This window comes from Rhinatrema bivittatum, chromosome 2 (genome assembly GCF_901001135.1).
Source record: "Rhinatrema bivittatum chromosome 2, aRhiBiv1.1, whole genome shotgun sequence".
Lineage (NCBI taxonomy): Eukaryota > Metazoa > Chordata > Amphibia > Gymnophiona > Rhinatrematidae > Rhinatrema > Rhinatrema bivittatum.
The window spans coordinates 777,169,142-777,190,658 of NC_042616.1; the positions used below are offsets into that span (position 1 = coordinate 777,169,142).

At 46.4% G+C, this 21,517-nt stretch overlaps 1 protein-coding gene across 1 annotated transcript in view; it reads right to left on the reverse strand.

Moving 5' to 3' along the window:
• The window catches only part of KCNQ3 (potassium voltage-gated channel subfamily Q member 3), a 627,835-nt gene extending 608,425 nt beyond the window's left edge, over positions 1-19,410 (reverse strand). Inside the window, 1 exon segment of the mRNA XM_029592045.1 lies at positions 18,512-19,410. Within this exon segment, the coding sequence (XP_029447905.1) occupies positions 18,512-18,819 (308 nt within the window). The 5' untranslated portion in view covers positions 18,820-19,410.
• Positions 19,411-21,517: the final 2,107 nt, after the last annotated feature.

A 21,517-nucleotide genomic window follows, 5' to 3' on the forward strand; every position in this document is an offset into this window, starting at 1 on the left:
ATTTAAAAAAAAAAAAAGTTAAGGGGAAAGGAAAACACTAGATAAGGCTGCACTTCTAGTGCATTTATTTTCTTTTCTTTAAATATTTATATTCCACCAAAACAACATATGTTGTTCTAGGCAGATCACAATAAAAACACTGACAATCTTTTTTTTTTTATAGATTAAAACACAAAGGAAGCGTGTTTTGCAGACGTACTGTGTTGTACGCTCTGATTCCCAGCAATTTCTGCCGATTCATGGATGGCCCTGCTCTCCTGGCACATCTGTGAAGGGTCCTAGCCTAAGACAGATTTGGCAGCAGTGCTGGCACCGCAGCAAGAGACTGTCCTACCATATTACAGCACCTGTCCATAGAGAGAACTCCCAGAATGTGTGTGTGGATGGAAGACATGGCAACAACAGTAAATAATTTGCACTGATAAAACAAGCCTAGAAAGATCATACAATTATAAATTCTATTGCTGAGTCACTTAATTTTTATGAGCGCCAGATATACACAAACCTGCATGTACATTGGTACAATACAAACTCAGTGCATCATAACAGGAATGTAAAAATGCAAAATCTGCATGTGCTCCGTTCTCGCTACAATATGCAGGGCTGGTGCTTCCATTTGGCAAATTTAGTGGTCACCTAGAGCACTACATGTTAGGGGGGGGGGGGGGGGGGGGTGAGGGCAGCAAAATCCTGCCAATGAGCACCGGAGTAGCCAAGGCCCAGGACCGCCAGTGGCCAAAGAGCACAGAGCTGCAGCCCATCCTAGCTATGGCTGGAGATCACTGGAGGAGCCAAAACCTAGGTCCGTCAGTGGCCAAAGAGCACGGAGCTGCAGCCCAACCCAGTAATGGCTGGAGACTGCCGGAGAAGCCAAGGCCTAGGGCAAGCAGTGGCCACAAAGCACAGACATGCAGCCCAACCCAGTAATGGCTGAAGATCGCTGGAGTGGTCAAGGTCCAGGGCCGTCAGTGGCCAAAGAGCACAGAACTGCAGCCTAACCCAATAATGGCTGAAGATCACTGGAGTAGTCAAGACCCAGGGCTGCCAGTGGCCAAAGAGCACAGAGCTGCAGCCTATCCCAGTAATGGCTGAAGATCACTGGAGGAGCCAAGGCCCAGGGCCGCCAGTGGCCAAAGAGCACAGACCTGCAGTCCATCCCACTAATGGTTGAAGATCACTGGAGGAGCCAAGGCCCAGGGCCGCCAGTGGCCAAAGAGCACAGAGCTGCAGCCCATCCCAGTAATGGCTGAAGATCACTGGAGGAGCCAAGGCACAGGGCCGCCAGTGGCCAAAGAGCACAGAGCTGCAGCCCATCCCAGTAATGGCTGAAGATCACTGGAGGAGCCAAGGCCCAGGGCCGCCAGTGGCCAAAGAGCACAGACCTGCAGTCCATCCCAGTAATGGTTGAAGATCACTGGAGGAGCCAAGGCCCAGGACCACCAGTGACCAAAGAGCACAGAGCTGCAGCCAGTAGATAAGTCTAAGGAGCGGATAGTGCAAGATCAAAGGTTGCCTAGGGCATCTAATATCCTTGCACTATGAACTATGAAAGGGTAGTAAATATTTCTCACAGTAGTAGATGAAGAAATTTGATAACTTGGGTATGATCATCAAAAACATAGATAATGCTTCACAAAATGTTGAGCTCTTAGCAGAGTATTATAGGACCAGAGTCCACCATTTCCCTGGATCTAGGTTTGCCAGCTAGCTGATGATCTCACCAGTTTTCTTAAAGGAAGGCCTCAGAGAAGAAAACCAGCACATATAAGTACCAGTTTCCAGCAAACCCCCAGCTTCTAGACTGACTGGGGCTCACCCTCCCTCCCTGGGCCTTCACCCTCCACCTGGCAGACCTTATATATTTTTTAATCAAGGGATGATCTCTGAGCCTGACTGGGTGGCAGCTGCAGGAGGATCGGCTTCTGAAGGTGATGGGTGAGCGAGAGGTCAGTACATGCCTCTTTTCCAGGCCTCATGGTGGCCCCAGACTATGTTAACAGAAGGTAGGAGCTGGAAGAGAGACGCACACTAACTTCTTTCTGTCCCCGCGTATCTTCCACCTTCAGAAGATAATTCCCCTAACTCCCACCCCCTCTGCCAGACACCACACCACACCATGCACACCACTGCTGATCCAGCTCAGGCATCCAGATCGGGTTCTGCAGGAGCAGGAGGCATTCAGTTTGTCCACTGCCAAAGAGGAGCACAAGCAGGCCAGAACATCCCTCCCCCCTCCCCACCACCTCTCTCACAGCCAGAAGAGACAGAACTGCCCCGAAGGCCAATTGAAGACAGGCCAGGCCAGAACTCCCCCATACCTCCCCCCTAGGAGACAGCAGCCGCATGCAGTGGAAAGCAGCACGGGGGCGGGGCAGGCCAATTTGATTTGGGCCATGCAGGAAAAACACGTGAGGACAGTTCATCCCCCGTCCCAGCAGAGCAAGAAAGGAGTCCACACCCAGGCTGTTCCTGGGCCACAAGAGAGAGCAGCTGCACAGGCCAATACAGCCCCCGAGCCGCCTGTCCTCCCAAGCCACAGGAAAGAACAGCCACATGGCTCAGTTTTCTCCATGGGCCCCTTCTCCAGAAGCGAGCACGGGACATGACAATTCATCCGAGCCCTGCAGGACTGAGATCAGCCGCTGCAGGATTGGAGCCAGGCAGCCCCGCAGAGCGCCAGGGGCCCGGGTCAATTTTCCTCCTCCCTCACAGGCCCTTTGCTGCCCGGAGAGCACAGCCACAGCAGTCCAACCAGAGCCCCAAGAGAAGGAAAGCCAGCAGGCTTGAGCTGCCATTGTTCATTCAGCCCCCCCCCCCTCCATCAGCCCCTCCCCCAGGAGAACAGGCCACTAAAGAGGACAGCGGCTTCGTTTGATTTCCCCTTTCCCGAGGGGGCTTCAACTTGCCCAAGGAATCTAGGAGGAAAGTAAGCACAGCTAGCTCCTAATTCTCTACTGGGGATGGGGATTGAAATTGGGAACTAGAGGGGATGGGGGGCTTGAGAACCAGCGTAGGGATTGCATTGTGATTGTGTGCGTGTTTGGGTGTCTGGGCAGCAGGGTTGCCGACTCATCCCAGCTTGACCAAGCATCCAGGTTCTTCTCCAGCTCATACATGAAGCTCTAGCTCTGACTGACTTTATTGCTTTCTCCTTCATAATCAGAGCTCCAAATCCAGGAATCCCGTGGGACAAAACCAGATCTGGATCAGCCAGTTTAGTTTGGTCAGCCTGGAGCGAGTTGGTGAGCCTGCGGGGGACAGGGAACTATAGATGGTTCTTCTGTTTGGTGGTGAACTTGAATACCATATTGATATATAAACTGGTCTATTTCTGCTATGCAAAGTGTGTGATATAATAGTCATGGATGGGGCAGCAGTGTCTCCTATTTTAAGGCAGGGCGGGGATGGGAGAATGCATGTGGCTGGCTTTTTTTCCTTTAGTATTGGCAACCCTATTCTCATATGACTTCTGATGCAGACTCCATCCCCTATAACATTCCTGGAGAGATCTCACAAATAACCTGTACTGTGGCAAGATCACAACCTTTTATGTGCGGGTTATGCCTCTCCCTATTTCCCTTAGCATCATCCCTCTGGCTCTAGCCACCACCTTGTCACACTTTTGCACTACCTATATTTTGGGAAGCTCTAGAGCAGTGGTCCCCAATCCTGTCCTGGGAGCCCACCAGACAGTCAGGTTTTCAAGATATCCACAAGGAATATGCATGAGAGAAAAATTTGCATGCACTGCCTCCATAACATGCAAAATTGTCTCTCTTGCATATTCCTTGTAGGTATCCTGAAAACCTGACTGGCTGGTGGGCCCCCCCAGGACAGGGTTGGGGACCACTGCCCTAGAGGATGTGCATGGGGTGGGGCTTTGGGGAACATAGATCATATGTTTGGGGCATTTAATAGTTGTAGAGGGGGAGGGGCAGAGGCAGGGGGAGAGAGGGGGAAAGGGAATGACAGAGGGAGGAGCACATGGTGAGTTTTTATCTTTCAAATATTGGCAGCCTTATCTGTATTTTTGAAAAAATACAATGCATATATTTTGGATACATGGTAATGGACACAAAAACGGGTTGGATTGGCACATGTTTGAATCTTGTGAGCAATAGTGGCTATCATCAAGGCTTTGTGTTAATTCAATCACTTTTTGTGCTTGTATCTTCGAAACTTTCAGAAAATGTGGTCACAGGCAATCGAGGCATAAATGAAGGGGGAGATGCTAACGTTATGTCAGTAGGTCCTCCGACCTTCCTGACGGCATTGGTTTCCAGCTTGACGCTTGGCTCGTTGCCCAGGGCTGCCCAATGTTCAGACACGAGTTACCTGCTGTACGAGGCAAAGTGTTGTTAGCACATTTGTCAGTGCAGACTGAACTAATGAAATATTATACTCGTGTATTAAGTAACTTAATTTAGGAAGTAGTTAAACAAAGCATGATATGGCAAAGTTCGGAGGATGGTGTTGAAAACATTTGGCCCATCTCGTAAGATCTTTTAATAGGTTTTATGAAAGCCAGAGGAAACCTTTTGGAATGCTCTGTTTAAACATTTCCCACGCTCTCTGTCCTCTCTCCCCAATCCAGGGTGACAAACCAGGTGACACATCCCCTGCCGGCCGAGGGCTAAAGGAAAAATCCTCTGTGACAACTCACTCTTTATTGCTGCTGTTTTACTAGCAGAAGTCACCTCTGAAGGTGGAAGTCATCCCCTTCCACACCCACCTCCCATAACCTACGTACACTGCCCCTGCAGGCCCTGATGGACAGGAGACTCGAACACTGGTCACCTACTCTGCAGCTCATAGTGGGCAAGTGACGAGAGATGATTAATTTGACTATATGTTCTTTTCAGCCAAGCTTACCCATTAGTCATGCAGTGATGCCGAGCTTTTCAATGACTACATCTGATGTCCAGCTTCTAATCACTGCTATAAATATTGCCCCAATTCTATGACAGAAGTCAGATCTGCCCCCATCAGCAATGATTTGACAGTGGTTACTTTTACCATGCAGTGAGCAAGTGTACAACCAGCATCGCTTGCCCAATAACAGTCGGTCCAAGATACTGGATTTGTCTCAATCTGATCAATGTTTATTGTAAAAAATCTCACACATTTTTAAGAACTTTGTTTAGTAATAGTTTCCAAGACTAGTTTTGGGCGATTTAAAGTTCTGTTTTGAAGTAAAGCCCAATTGCATGCCTCAGAATTTGAAAGCTCTGATGCAGATTATGTTTGTGGAAATGCTGGTTATACTATAAATGTGCACTGAAATTAATTGTGATAATTCACGTTTTCAATGGTGGAGGACATTAAAACAATTGTTGCGTCTCTTCATTCAAAAATGCTGATCTGAGCTACTCAATAGAGAGGTCTGCACAGGTGCAGTATAACAATCTTCATAACATTACCCAGGCTATAATGGTATAAAAAGTAGGGGTGTGCATTCGTTTTCGACGTATTGGCAATCCGCAACGTATATGTCCCTTTTCGTTGTATTCGTGGGGTCACGAAACATATGGCGAACCCACATGAATACAACATATCTAACGAATAAACCCCCACCCTCCTGACCACCCAAGTCTTACCAAAAGTCCCTGGTGGTCCAGCGGGGGTCCCGGAGCAATCTCCTGCACTTGAGCCGTCGGTTGGCAATATTCAAAATGGCGCCGATAGCCTTTGCCCTTACTATGTCACAGGGGCCGAACAATGGCACCGGTAGCCCCTGTGACACAGTAAGGGCAAAGGCTATCGGCGCCATTTTGAATACCGGCAGCCAACGCCCCTGAGTGCAGGATATGGCTCCGGGACCCCCGCTGAACCACCAGGGACTTTTAGTAAGTCTTGGGGGGGTCAGGAGGGTGGGGGGTTGTAGATAATTAAATTTAAAGGGTTGGGATGGGGGTTTTTTTTGGGAAACAAATAAATACGTAACTAATGAACGGATCGGGGTCCCCCGAGAATGGATGCAACGGATTTGGCTCCCCACGAATATGAATACCGAATGAGACGAATCTGTCCCTGCTGCACATCCCTAATAGAAAGTCATGCAACCACCTTCAGAAGAGGTCCACATTGAAAAACACACTGAGCAGGTAAGTTATGCACGTAACTTAATCCAGATAGTCAGAGGAACCTATCCAGATAAGCATTCATCTAAATATTCAGGTAAAGTTATCCAGATAGCTTCACACTTGCTATTTATGCAGCTCAGGTTGTCCACACAAATGTAATTGGCTACAGCTGCGATCTGGACAAAGATGCTAGCCTGACCTTGCCATGCCTCCAGCTCTGTTCCCTGTTTGCCTAGCCAACTGTCTGCACAATTTGGTGCAAAGATACCCAGGAAAAAGGGGATACTTCTAAAGGGGGGAGCTTTGCCCACCAGTTTTACCTGCATAAATCTTTTGAATATGAAACTCTTGAGTTCTCAGTTGAGAATATGTTGATCTGATGCTCAGCAGAATGTAGGTAGATTAATTCCAAAGCAACGCTTGGCTGTGCGTAACATTAGGAAGCAGGACACACTCCCACCAGCACTGGAAGAGAGGGTGAATAGTGTTTCATACTTCTGTACACCAAAAGAAATCCTGATCCTTGCACAAAAAATGATGAACCATGATATATTCTTGGCGGAAAAAAAAAAGAAAAAGCAAGGCCTTGTGTATCTTGAATCTAGTGGTTTACAAAATGCAAGCAAGGCAACATGGTCTTCCCAGAAGAAAATCATGTCATACAAATGTGATCGATTTCTTTGATCGGATGACCAAAAGAATTAGATCTATGCTGAATGCTGTATGGTGTACTTAGATTTCATGAAAGTCCTTGACATGGAGTCATGGTATAAGGCTTAACAAGAGTAAACTGAGGAATAAAATAAGGCGATATCTATTTTTCAGCAGAAACAAACTTCTGGAGCAAGAGATTGCGTTATTAGGCTCAAAGAGGGTAGCCTAAGGAAATATTTCTTCATAGAAAGGGTAGTGAATCCTTGAAAGCGCCTCTCCATGAACGTGGTGGGGAAAACCAAATTACTGTATTTAAAATAACATGGGATAGGCACAAATGAACTTTATTTTATTTAAAAAAATGTATACACCACTTATGTAACAAGTTATTCTAAGCTGCTTACAATTCATAACATTGACATTCTTAAGAAGAATTAAGCAAAACAGCACATAAACCAATACTACATAAAGTAAACGTACGTACATGAACATACTCAACACAGCGCTTAAAAACCAATACTGCATAAAACAGGAATACATCACAATAAATCAAAAACGAAATCAAACTGCAACTAGGCAACATCTACATATAAACTGGAAGAAAAAAATAAAAAGCATAATCTTGTACAAGAGAAAGCACATGCAAACTAATACATTTCTATTTTCTTCTGGAAAATGTTTAAGTCAACTTCCTCCTTGATGATTTGAGGAAGAACTCTTTTTCTTGTATCTTGCCTGTGGCAAAGCCTGCTATTAAACAAGAGGCTGAATTCTGAAACCAACCAACTGCTGTTTTGTTTTTTTGGTTTTTTTTAGAAGACCAGTCTACAATGAATTATAGTAGTCCAGTGTAGGTAGAATGAAAGTTAGTATAAGAAAATTGGCAGTAGACTAAATAAGCTTAAATCATCTAACAAGGTATAACCTGAAAATCCAAATTTCAAGACACTGTTAATCTGAGGCCTACAGGTCATGCCAGAGTCCAGAATAAAGCTAAGATAGAATTGGAGATTTGGTCAGTTCTGCAGTCAGACTGGATGAATCTTATGGCCTTTATCTACCACCATATGCTATGGGCTAGATTTTAAAAGCCCTGCGCGCGTAAATCCTGCCTGATTTACACGAGCAGGGCACTTGCGCGCCGGCGCGCCTATTTTGCATAGGCCGCCGGTGCGCACAAAACCCCGGGACGCGCGTAAGTCTCGAGGCTTCGTAAAAGGGGTGGGAGGGGGCGTGTCCGGGGGCGTGGTGACGGTTCGGGGGTGGGCCGGGAGGGCGATCCCAAGTCCCCCGGCACTGCGGCCTGTGCCGGGGGATGCCGAGGTGGCGCGCGCAAGTTACGCCTGCTTCAAGCAGGCATAACTTGCACAACAAAGGTAGGAGGGGGAAGGTGGGGGGACGTGGAAGGAAAGTTCCCTCCGAGGCCGCTCCGATTTTGGAGCGGCCTCGGAGGGAACGGAGGCAGGCTGCGCGGCTCGGCACACGCAGGCTGCCGATTTTGCGCAGCCTTGTGCGCGCCAACCCCAGATTTTATAAGATACGTGCATATCTTATAAAATCCGGCATACTTATTTAAGATCTACCTCGGCGTTTTTATGCAGTGTGCCACCACTAGACCACTATTAAAATGACTAGAGGGAACCTGTTATAATTCATAGCCTGAATGAGGCATGCACTTTGTCACAGCCGAAGGAACTATTCTATTTATTATTACTGATTCGATAAGATCATTCACACTTTTATCCCCTAAGCCTTACGACTTTTTTTTGAGATGTGCGGTTAATAGCAGGCAATTTATGGTAAATATCAGCGTCTTATAACAATGGGATGAGGACGAACCTGCAGAACGAAATCTGACATTTCCAGGCCTTCAAGGGAATCTATGCTGTCTTGGAAGGTCTCTTATTTTCCTCATAGTGGGGCCACCTATAAACGTCTGCCTTTCCAAAACAAATGCATTCCTTCTTACTCTTCTTTGTTCTGGGCTTGGAGCTGTCTTGGCTTACAATCAGCACTCTCCTCTGTCTCTGACATACTGAACCAACGTCCGCAGCATTCTCAGCACTAGCACCAGTTCTCATGCCCAGCATGCCGCCACTCCTTCTGTCTCCATGACTATACTTGAAAATGATCCTTTCCCAGTTTGCCTGCCCTGACACTTAACCACCTGTCTTCTTGTATATTGGGTCATTTACCACAATGCTGCGCACTGCTCCATTCTCAGATCTTCCTCTTATATTGCACAGCACCCTTCCCAGAGTGCCATGTATGAAGGGACATAAATAATCATTTATGGGCTGTGCAAGAAAAGCAAAACGAAAGTCCCAAAAAGGTTTACCACTGATTAAGCCATAAAAGAAGCTGCAAGCCAACAAATGAATTCACTTACTGAGCAAACATATTATTTGTTCCTGGACTGCGTAGGAGGGAGAGATTCTCTTCACCTCTGACAGCTGCTCATTGTAACCTGGCCTATTCGGACCACTACATTTGGCGTTCCACTGGCTTCCTGAGCACTTGCATTATGCTAGATGCTATTCCGTTTTATTTTCCACACTATCTACTGTATCCAGGTATGATGTTCATATTTAGCACTGTAGAAGATTCTATGGTAGATAAAGTATACAAAAATACTACAGAAGCTTGTACAGCATTGTGATGCAATAAGCAATGCTTTACCTGCCTATTATTAGATCATGCCCCGTATTGCCCTAGTGAGTCAAGTCCTTGTGGTGTCATAAAGCAAAATGTGACAAGAAGCATGTGCATGCCATCAACCATTTGATTTTCTTGAATTATTTACACAGTAATTGCCAATAAACTGATCAATTACTGAAACTGAATGCCCTATATGAAGCAGTTGAAGACCAGAGATAAAGCAATGTGTTGCTTAGCTTATAATTCAATAAAGTTTGTATTAAAGATTTGGGATGTGGCACCAGTTTGTTTACCTGGCCTCCAGCATGCCTCATACTGTACATACGACATCCCTAAGAATCCTCATCTAGCAACGACCACAGCATTCATCGCTCAGATTGGTCATTATAATTCCGATAATTCTAGGAAGTGTAATGTACTGGATTTAATATTTTCTCAAAGTTTTTGGATGATGAGCTGGCTCCTAGGTTTCAAACATTTTGCCTTGATTTTGGGGGGGTAAAGGAGAGTTAGTGTGCCATGTTTGTTCAGTAATCTAAACGTCAGGACAGACTTTTAAAGACCTGATGGGAGTGACTTAAGTCCTAATCACCTGACCCCTCACTCACCCAACCCACTTTCTATTTTTCTTACATAGGCTTTTCATTCAGCTTTACTCAATTAACATTGTCCCTTTCCCCAATTAATCTCATCTATAGCCTACCTGGTTCTAGATCTTCTGAATCAAGGCTTTGTTAATCTTAACTCAAAGTCTCTTATTTGTTTTTGTCTGCATGTCTTGGCTACATGGAGTGGAGACTATCGCTTACATGTCTCTATACAGATCTGTGTTCATCTAGTAAGTAAGTAGTAATAGCAGTAGCAATAGCTGACCAGAAAACATTCTAATAATTCTATACTGCCCTCTACATCAGTGGTTCTGAAACCATTCCTCAGGACAGACCCAAAGAATCCATTTTTCAGAATATCACAATGAATATGCAAGAGATAGGTTTGCATGCAATGGAGGCAGTGCATGCAAATCTCTCTCATGCATATTCATTTTCCATACCCTGGAAACTTGAATGGCTGAGTTGAAAACCACTGCTCTATACTAGTTACGTTTTTCTTTACATTTAGTATGATAACAAATGGAAAAAAATCAAAAAATGCATAATTCACATATAAGATTTTTATTGAAATGGTTGGCAGGATATTGATACCTACTTTGGAGCTCACGTTATTGAAATTCATTACTTAGAAAAATTTCCAATAGAAAAAAAATTGCCAGTTTTCCCCAAAAAATAATGATATCATCATGTATTTAAAAAACAAAATTTAGAGGCCCTTTTTTTGGGAGGGGGGGGGAATTCATAACCCCTATATCTGGATTTTAGGCAAGCCCCCACTTTGACTAAACTAGGCAGACAAAGGGCCTTATTTTCTAAGGCTATCGCACGCCTGCGCTACCTACATCGGGGCGGAGTCGGCCCCGGAAGAGGAGTCGTCGGGTCGTCACTGGGGCCGACTCTGCGACGACGGCGCAGACAGCGAAAAGGTAAGGAGCCTTTTCGCTGCCTATTTTGCACCCAATAACTACACCTTCTATGGTGGAGTTATTGGGCGCGATGCTGGCAACGATGGCACCGCCCTCCCCGTTTCGGCCCCCTGCCCCTCATTACCGCATTTTTCTAAAGAATCGCAGGCCTGAGATACTTTAGAAAATGAGGCCCATAATGAGTCTTCCTGTCCTAATGTTAGGAATTATTAGGAAGGGAATGGTGAATAAAACAGAAAATGTCATAATGCCTCTATATCGCTCCATGGTGAGACCGCACCTTGAATACTGTGTACAATTCTGGTCGCCGCATCTCAAAAAAGATATAGTTGCGATGGAGAAGGTACAGAGAAGGGCTACCAAAATGATAAGGGGAATGGAACAGCTCCCCTATGAGGAAAGGCTGAAGAGGTTAGGACTTTTCAGCTTGGAGAAGAGACGACTGAGGGGGGATATGATAGAGGTGTTTAAAATCATGAGAGGTCTAGAATGGGTAGATGTGAATTGGTTATTTACTCTTTCGGATAATAGAAAGACTAGGGGGCACTCCATGAAGTTAGCATGTAGCACATTTAAAACTAATCGGAGAAAGTTCTTTTTCACTCAACGCACAATTATACTCTGGAATTTGATGCCAGGGGATGTGGTTAGTGCAGTTCGTGTAGCTGGGTTTAAAAAAGGCTTGGATAAGTTCTTGGAGAAGAAGTCCATTACCTGCTACTAATCAAGTTTACTTAGAAAATAGCCACTGTTATTACTAGCATTAGTAGCATGGGATAGACTTAGTGTTTGGGTACTTGCCAGATACTTATAGCCTGAATTGTCCACTGTTGGAAACAGGATGCTGGGCTTGATAGACCCTTGGTCTGACCCAATATGGCATGTTCTTATATTCTTATGTTCTAATCTGTCATATTTATGTTTCTATGAGCAGATAATATGTACTATGATAGTAACTTTGATACCTGCATGCAGACGCACATGTACGTGCATCTGCTGATTCACACCAAAGAATGTGATCATTTTATAGCAATTGCACATATATGTGCGTATGGTATAAAATAGGCTATATGCGCATACAATTTTATATGGATGTGCGCTGGTCACAAATGTCACCACTACCACACACTAGCCTGACTTCTATGCGTATCTCCCGTATTTGGCACGCCAGGCTTTTAAAATTCACCCCTAAGTATGCTTACACTGTGATGTAAATAGAAGTGAAGGCTCACAATTCATTCACTAATACCTCTTCAAAAGTACTTTCATGGCCTTACCCAATAAAAATCCATGGACAAAAATAAAAAATTGTAAAGAATTATAGAAATTCTACATTTGCCATGGAAAAAAAGGCATATTTATATAGAAGTTATAAAGATTAGTTTAAATATGTTTGGGGAAAACTCAGATATATGAAAATGGAAAAAAAAAATAAATTATACTTTCTTATCCCTGATGCTCATTTGTCCATGCCTTAATTTCCTTATGAGCAGCCATGCACATCCGAAATGACCACTTTTCCCACAAAACAATGCATTTCTACTTCCAATAATTATGAAAGTTCATTATCCAATCTACCACCTCTAGGATAGCATGCACGCATACATACATACAGTGCAGACTATCCAGGTGCATAGGTAAATGAGGAAAGTGGAATGATCTGGATAAGATACTATAATTGCTCTCAGTTTACCTCCAAATGGAGAAGGTAAGCTATCTTTAGAAGCCCCTTGGTATTTATACTAGTAGAATATAAGCAAACATGGCCACCAAAAATGCAATGACCCATGTGGCACATATGTCTGTCAATCTCTGATGGGAGCCACTGGGAAGGCATCCACATCACAATGTCAGTCCAGAGAGCCCCACTCCAGAGAATCACTTTCACACAACACTCCTGGCAAACAAAAGTGCCAGCTTTCAATAAAGTTGAGGGCTGTGGACAAACCCCAAACATCAACAGCCACCTGTAACTGCAATTTCTACCAAAGGAATCCACAAGGGTTACCATTCTGCACCCAGGCAGTCCCACCTGTAATCTTTCCCAGTGCTGTGCAGAACTCCAATCCACTCTGGGGGGTCTCATGTCCATAAAGCACTTCTGGTAGCCAAAAGTCCCGGTCTAAATATGGCGTACAAATTGTCAGATTAGCCACTTGGCTGCAGTCTCAACCTTCTGAAACCTGGTATCTGCATCAACCCCAGTCAAAAAAAAATCTGCAACTACCAACTGGCAAAATACATTAAAATGTGAAATGTATTGAAAAGTAGTGAAAACAATCATAAAACCTGGTCTCCAGGCAATGGGAACAAAAGGAGTGCAATCAAATGCATTTCCCAATGAATGCTTCCTCAGTGGTTAGAAAGCACAGAGTGCCAATCGCATCAGGTTTGCTTCTCGCTTCCCATTCCTCTGAAGCATGAAGTAAGCACGGTCTCTTCACAAAATTCATATTAAGATTAATTAGTAAAGCTGTCTTTCATTGACTTCCAGAGAATTTTCTCATAAAATTGGAATGTAATTTTCTGTGCTTAAAACTTGATTTCTGTGTTTTAAGAGATTTAGAAATGTTAATCAATGGGAATGCAATAAATGAGTGATGAATTTGCACACGAGTGACTAAGTGGTGATGACTTTCTCCTTAGTTTGTGTTCTTTCTTTTTTAAGAGAACGCCAAGACGAGCGATCTGTAAGGAGAAGTAATGGTAGTGATCTGAGTGATTTCCCTGATGCAGAGATAATTTAATCCCAAAAAGTGGTGTTGTGTTGGGTTAAGCATGGGTTACAAACCATACAGAGAAGAATCACATTAATGAAGATAACTTGTTTCTATAACAATTTAAATGCTGAGAAAAATTATAAAAAAAAAAAAAAAGAAGAAGAATAAGAATGATTGAGGAGCTATGATGACAATGATGCACAATGGATGTGATCAGTATCTGTGGGTTCAAGGCATTCAGTGCAGCCTTTTCTGAAAGTCTTCTGATCTGAAATATAGGTGCCAGCTGAAATAAGGTGCATTGTGAATGTTCTTTGGTTTACTGTAGAGGTCTAGAGTACATTCACTAGAGGAGTCTCTTTTATGACAGTAAATACGTTTGTGTCTAGGGGCTCCCGGGGTAAATAAAAGTTAAGTACTGTATACATTTTTAGAAATCTTAGGCACCAGCCAAAACTCTTAACAGCCAGGGGGAATGCATTCTATATAACTTTTAAAAAAAACTAAAACAAAAGAATTTTAATCTAATTTATTTTTGCTTGTTTTTTTTAATTTTGTTTTTTCGCTCTTCTGTTCCCCTCACAACTTTTTCCCCTTCTTCTGCCGCTCAGCAGCTTTTGCCACTCTTTTTGCCCTGATTCCTTCACCTAGCAGCCAGTGCCAAAGTTTAGGTCCCAGGTGAGTTGACAGACATGTTTTTTCCAGCCCTAGATTTATATTTTGATGAATCAGCTGACTGGATTGTGGGCAGAGTGGAGGGCATTGGGGTATCTCTGCTGGCCAGATAGCTCCTCAATATCTTATATTTTAAGACAATTGTCATTTGGTTTTGTTCAGTTATTCTCCCTTCAGAGGCCAAATTTATTTTCAGTGACTCTAATCCTATTCTATGAGAACACTGCTTAAAAAACATGTAATCTGCTCATACGAAAGACTCAAAGAGATTGTGAGTCAGCTGCACTGAACATTTTCCTATAGATTTATCCTACAGGATAAATCATCCTACATATATAATTTCCATCAGAGGGAACATATGTACAGTACTGAATACATTTTCAAAGGGGTTCCATGTGGAAAAATAGCATGTACATACATTAGTAGCCTATATTGCCATGTATGCTATTTTATAAACATCAAAAATATCCACATATTTTCAGTTTTGCATGCACATTTAACCCTCGCAAAAAAGGGATGGTCTAGAGGCATTGTGTGTGGGGGGTGTCAATAAGTATGTGAAGTAGTTGCTATTTTCTAAGTGATATACGCATATAAATCAACAAACTTATTCATGCAGTTTTACACAAGTGAAATTGGACTTGATTGTTGTCTGCAATTTTGGGCTGGGAGGGGAGGCCTCGGTGAACTGGTGGGGGAGGGATCAGTGTGAAATGCTAGAGGTGAACTGGAGATGGACTGGGTGAACTGGCCTGCGATTTTGGGCTGGGAGGGAAGGCCTGGGTGAACTGGTGGGGGAGGGGTCAGTGTGAAATGCTAGAGGTGAACTGGAGATGGACTGGGTGAACTGGCGAAGCGATCAATGAACTGGTGTTTTCAAGTACACGCACAAGTAAGTATTTTCAAAATGGTATATGCGCACACTTTACAAACTACCTTCCTTCATGTATAAATCGAGGTTATTATGCGAACATGTATCTAATATATACATGCATAATGTATATTTACAAAACATGTAGAGAAAGTAAGCACTTTCATTGCATTGGAAATATTTGTGCATACTGAAACATGATGGCGGACTTCCAGAGAACTATGTGATATTTTATACACTTGCAGCTCCCGCCACCCAGTTTATAAAATATTAGCATGAATTTCCGCAGGTCCACGTACACGCGCAAACGCAATCCCACAAAGAGGTTTGAAAGTTAGGCTCAAGGTTCAAAAAACTCTTCAGAACAGTCCAGCATCCGTGCACGTAAGAGATGCAAGCACTGTGCAGCGGCGCACACGCATATTCAATGTGAGGCTGAGAGATGGTGTGGTTCTGGGGGAGGAAGGAGGACAGAGCAGTGAGCCTAGGTCGTTTCTCACGGGCCCTTCCACTCGTTTAGAACAGCAAACAAGAGACACGCCAAAAGCATTTTAATCTCTGATCTCCAGAGGTGACACATCTGCTTTTGGAAACAGTAAAAGTAAATGTTGTTTAAAAGGAAGACTTTCAACTCGTTATTTTATGTTCCCGGTGAAAAACTGGCAATTTGTTGCCTGTCAGGTAAGGTTTCCAAGAATGCTATCACTGAGGTTTTAGTTTTTGCAGACAGCACATTGATGTGATAAAGAAACGTACACGGATGCAAGATAAAACCAGGGAATGCGAGGAATTAAGATCTGAGAAAAGCAGAGATTTGATACAACAGAGGATCTCTGACACTTTCTTACAGAGGAGTTGTAGATCTTCGGCTGTGAAGTGCAGCCTGCCTTGAGATTGCTTTGCTCAGAAGAAACCAAGGGGCTGAAGTAGAGAAGTTCTGCACCAGTGAAAGCCAAATGCACCAGTGACTTCCCCACCTGAACATAACTGAATGTTTTTGCTGCTAAATCCTGTGCAAGTTTTAAACTGTAGCCAAGCCAGAGCAAACCCCTTTAATAAACCAGGCCTCTGATGCTGTGTTTCTTCTAGGCCATCTATTCTATTCCAAAATCAGAAGGTCAAAAGTCTGAAAATGCAAGGCTTTTATAGTGCTTTTCAATGTCGCCCTCTTGAATATTGCCCTAGCCTCGTCGGGTACAGGGCGCTTCCTACAGGACCCAGGACCACATCTTCCAGCTTTGCAAATGTTATTGCAATTGGATGGAAAGACAGAGGGATGGACTGAATCACTGCATAAGTGCTTTTTTTGACATGCGGAAAAGCACAAAAATGATTTTCCTTTACAGTATGGCTCCATAAATCTCTCATATGTACAGGAAATCTTTCTTTTACCTGAAAGATGTGCCTTTGAAAGCAAAATTGTAAAGAAAGTTAAGGATAGTAACATCTGACTGTCACTGCTGCTTGCACCTTTCACTGGCTGCAGTGCCCTAACCTTAGCATCATCAAAACCATTCTGGATGAACGGCAAAGAACTAAATATTTCCGTAGTTGCTCAGATTAGTAATGTATTTGTTTTGTTTAAAATAATTGTAATCCACATTATCTGATAAATCTCTTTCCATGTGAGTAACAGAAGCAACATCAACAATAAAAACAAACATACACAAAACATAACATCTTATAAAAAGATACTTATTATACCTAGCAGTTCCAAAATAAAATTGGTTAAAATCATATAGAAATATTTTCCAGCAAAGAATCAAGTTAAAAAAAATCAAATATGAATTTATGTAAATTGCTATGGTTCAAGTGTTCTACTATTACAGTCCCAACATGTTCCCTCTACCCCCATTACCCACCGGAGTTTTTCTCTTAAGCTGTTTTTTTCCTGCCCAAGAAACTCAAAATAAAGGCAATTAAAGTAAATAGAAGACAAAGAATTCCTGCATCTCACTTCTCTTGGATGCATAGCAACGAGCTGAATCACTGAAACTACAGGCAGATCCCATCTTCTAATCCTACTGTTCTTCTAACAGCAGCACTAGCAGGAAAAAAAAAATGTTTTTAGATAATGAAATTGTGGTTAAAACAAATGAAATCATTAAAAGCTCCCTTTCACTCTTCAGGTTTTCACTCCGTCCCTCAGGAGATCTCAGCGTTTACGGTTATTGAAACTCCACGCTACTTTCAGTCATTTCTGAATCGCGCAAAGGGCTGGCACGGGCTGATCTCCCCCCCCCCCCCCCTCCCAGGGACCCCCACACGCACCCCCCTTCCCCCCGAAACATGAATGCAGCCGAGGACCGCTTGAACCTGCTCCCCACGCCCCTCCCCCTTTTCTGCAAGGTCCGTGGGTTTCCACGGGGAAAGGTCACCCCCCCCCCCCCAGGTCTTGGCTAGCTCCATAGGTTCTCCGGGAAACCACAGCGTGGATCTCCCTCTCCTGAAAACGTGGGCGCGGTAGTTTGAGCGGTTCGGGGAATAACGCGTTCCCCAGACCGATACAGCGAGCGGAATACATAAATAAGCAATGTTTCTTTTCTTAGCAAAAACACCAGTGTGACCATAGCAAAAAAAAAAAACCAGAAAAGTTTCGTACTTTTGCATTGGAAATATTTACAGTAAAGAACCCTGAACTCTATCAGAACGAAAGGGAGGGAGGGAGGAGGACGGGACCCAGAGGCACCAGGCAGCAGCAGCAGCAGCAGGTGAACAGGCCGGCTAAGTTACTATTATCGCTTGAAAAGTCCTGCTGGGTGGATCTGACCCTGCCAACCCGCACTTTACAGAAGCAAAGCGGCGCAAACTTTGATGTTAGCAGCAAGCCTGCGGTCCTTTCCCTCCCCGAAAAGGAGGATCTCTTTGCTCACGCAGCGTCACCCAGTTCCCCTCATGGACCCCCACACAGTCCACAAATCCCAGGCAGCAAAGTATTTCCCCGTCCTCGGCAGATATTAATCGTCACAGGCTAAAACTGCAAGACAAATGGGTTCGAGCAAACTGGGAAACTGGAGCTGGAGTTATTTTTGCAGCATTATTTCAGCCTGCCTGGGGGAAATAGGAAGAATGCGCGGGGAGCAGGCACTTCAGCCAGAAAGAAGAAAGCACGGCGGGCTCGGCTCCGTGACAAATCCCCCCCCCCCCTGCCTTCATTGGGTCTGAGGGGAACCCTCCCCGCACGCCCGTGAGGTCCCCGTCCCCCCCCCCCCAGGCAGGGCCGACGCGCTGCCACCGCCCCCACCCCTGTCCACCTGCGCGCCTAACCGCCGGGATGCGCGCGGAGAGGCGAGACAGCGCGCAAGGTACTCACACCAAGGCGTGGTAGAGCAGCGCCCAGCCGCGGGGTCTCTCCAGCGCGTCGTAGATCAAACTTTGCAGCCTCCGGTACCTGGCGTGGTTCCTCTTGACGGGGCGGCCGCAGCTCAGAGGCGTCTTCGCCAGCAGCCCGATGCCCTGGGGGGCGCGCTTCGCCTCGTCCTTCTCGGCTCCCACCAGCAGCAAGGTCCCGTCTTTGTCCGCCCCGGCTCCCAGGGCCAGGGCGCCTTGCTCCAGCTCGCCTCCGGCCAGTCCCCCGCCCTTCTCGCCCCCGCCGCTAGCGCTCCTGGACTTGATCCCCATCTTCTTCGCGGGCCCTCGGCGGCGAGTAGGGGGGAAGCCCGGGGAGCACCAAGGCCATGATCTGAGGGGGAGAGGGGTGGGGGGATTCAGCTCGCCATCAGGTCATCCGAGAGATCACAAGACAGAGGTGTGCGGGGGAGGGGGCGAGCACTTCCCGGAGCCCCCTAAAAATAAAAAACAACAAGCCCTCCACGGAAAGCCCAAGAGCACGCAACCCCCCCTAAATCGCCGCTTATGTAGCAGCGAGCCTTGGCAGTGGCCCAACCCCCCTCCCCGCTCGCCTCCACCCGGGCTGCGCTGGCCGAGCCTCGCGTTAGGGAGTGGCCCATTGTACGCTCCCAGCCGGGAGAGAATCGCCGCCCAGACACCGATTCATTGACATCGCTCCGCCGTGGGCGAGACGGCATCCCCTCAGACGCCCAGCCCCGCCGCCTTCGCAACCCCCCGAACAACGAGGACGCGGCCGCCAGTCCCGCCCCCAGCAGCACACGCACATCTGGCTCCTGCAGCTGGATGCGCTGGGGGGGGGACCTCGCCCGCCTACGGGAGGATGCGGCTGAGCGGAAGGGAGGAGGGGGAGAGGCGAGCACCGGGAGGAGGAGGATGCGGCGGCTGCTGCCCTTCCCCGATCACGGGGAGGGTGGAGCTGCAGCGAGCCGTCTCCCCACCGGACCGCAGGGTGGACCCGTGACCACCAGGACAGCCCTCTCTCTAGCGAGGCAAAAGCTCAGCTCCTGGCAACCTCAGTCGGGGAATGCCCCGGTGTGTGACGTAGCCGAGGGGAATCTCCTGCTGCCGTCCCCTGCCCTACCCTGACCTGCAGGCTGCACGGCTCTCCCCTGATGTGCTGCATCCTGGCCTAATAATATCATCCCGTTTGCAAGGTTTCCATGAACCCTCAAAATGGGTTTTGCAATGGGAAATCTTGCCTTACCAATTTGCTAGATCCTTTTAATGGTGTAAATAAACATGCAGACAAAGGTGAGCCAGTTGATGCAGTATAGCATCTGGATTTTCAGAAGGCATTTGATAAAGTTCCTCATGAGAGACTCCTCAGGAAATTGGGACCTCATGTAATTGGAGGAAGTGTCCTATAGTGGATTGGTAACTGCGGAAAAGACCAGATCGTTAAGCCCTATCGTCTTGGGCTTCGTTTCATGGCTCGCCGCGAGAAAATTTGTTTTCCTACGCTTCGGGGGGTTTTTTTTCGGGGGAGCCCTGATTTTCGTATTAGTGCACTAATTCCTGATAGTGCGCGCCAACTCGCGTTAGTACGCACTAACCCAAAAAACTAATTTTTCCGAAATTTCAGAAAAATTTCTTTTGTTTTTCGGTTCCCCCGAACCATACCGAATTGGGCAATGGCTTGCAGGCCATTAGATCTGAGTGCACCCTTCCCGCACATCAGTGTAGTCCCCGACGGGGGAGCCCGAAAGACACCCCAGGTGGAACCGAAGCGCTGGCACCTTGTTCACCTGCGCGGCTAACCGCCTGGATGTGAGCAGAAAGGCGAGAAAGAGTGCAAGCAGTGGCCCCAGGTGCGGGATACTCACACCAAGGCATGGTAGAGCAGCGCCCAGCCGTGGGGTTCTCTCCAGCACATCGTAGATCAATTTCGTTGAAATTGCCTAATTTGGGAAAAACGAATGCACATCACTAGAGAGTAGGTCTAAAGCAACGCTTCTCAACCAGTGTGTCGCGACACACTAGTGTGTCGCCAAACACCGGCAGGTGTGTTGCGTCTCCCGGTGTTCCACCACCCTGTTCTACTTTCCTTTTGCCTTTTTCCAGCCCCCGTGGGCCAATTAGAAGCCTCCTTTCTTCCTACCCCCATTGCACAAAGGAGAGCCTCCTTCATTCTGCCTGCCCCCATGCAGGTCAATCGGAAGCCTCCTCCCTACCAGTGGGAGTAGGAAGAAGGGAGGAAGCCTTTGATTGGCCTGTGAGGCAGGCATCAGAATCCCCGGGGGTGGGGTGGGGTGGGAGGAATAGAAGATTTTGAACTCTGACGAAGCAAGGCCGCGTGGTGAAGAGGAAACCTGACCCCAACGAAGCAAAAGCCGCCATGGGAGCCCATTCCCATTGTGGCGAAGAGGAAACCCGATCCTGACCAAGCAAGGCTGCCACAGCCCGTGGCGGCGAAGAGAAAACCCGACCCCGACCGAGGCCACCACGGGAGCCCAATCCCGTGGTGGCGAAAATAGAAGGCCCGCCGGATTAAAGCCACGGCGGAACTGGAGCCCATCTCTGCAGTGAAGGAAGAAGTTTTTGGTGAGTGCTGGAGCATCTGTGTGTGAATGGGTGCCTGGCTGAGAGCTGGTGCTTCTATGTGTGAATGGGTGCCTGGCTGAGAGCTGGTGTGAATGGGTGCTTGGGTGGGAGCTGGTGTGTGTGGGTGTGAATGGGTGCTTGGGTGAGAACTGGTGTGTGTGAGTGTGAATGGGTGCTTGGGTGAGAGCTGGTGTGGGTGGGTGTGAATGGGTGCCTGGGTGAGAGCTGGTGTGGGTGAATGGGTGAGAGCAGGTGTGGGTGGGTGTGAATGGGTGTTTGGTTGAGAGCTGGTGTGGGTGGGTATGAATGGATGCATGGGTAAGAGCTTGTGGGTGTGAATGGAAACCTGGGAGAGAGCTGGTGTGTGTGGGTGTGAATGGGTGCTTGGGTGAGAGCTGGTGTGACTGGATGCTTGGATGAGAGCTTG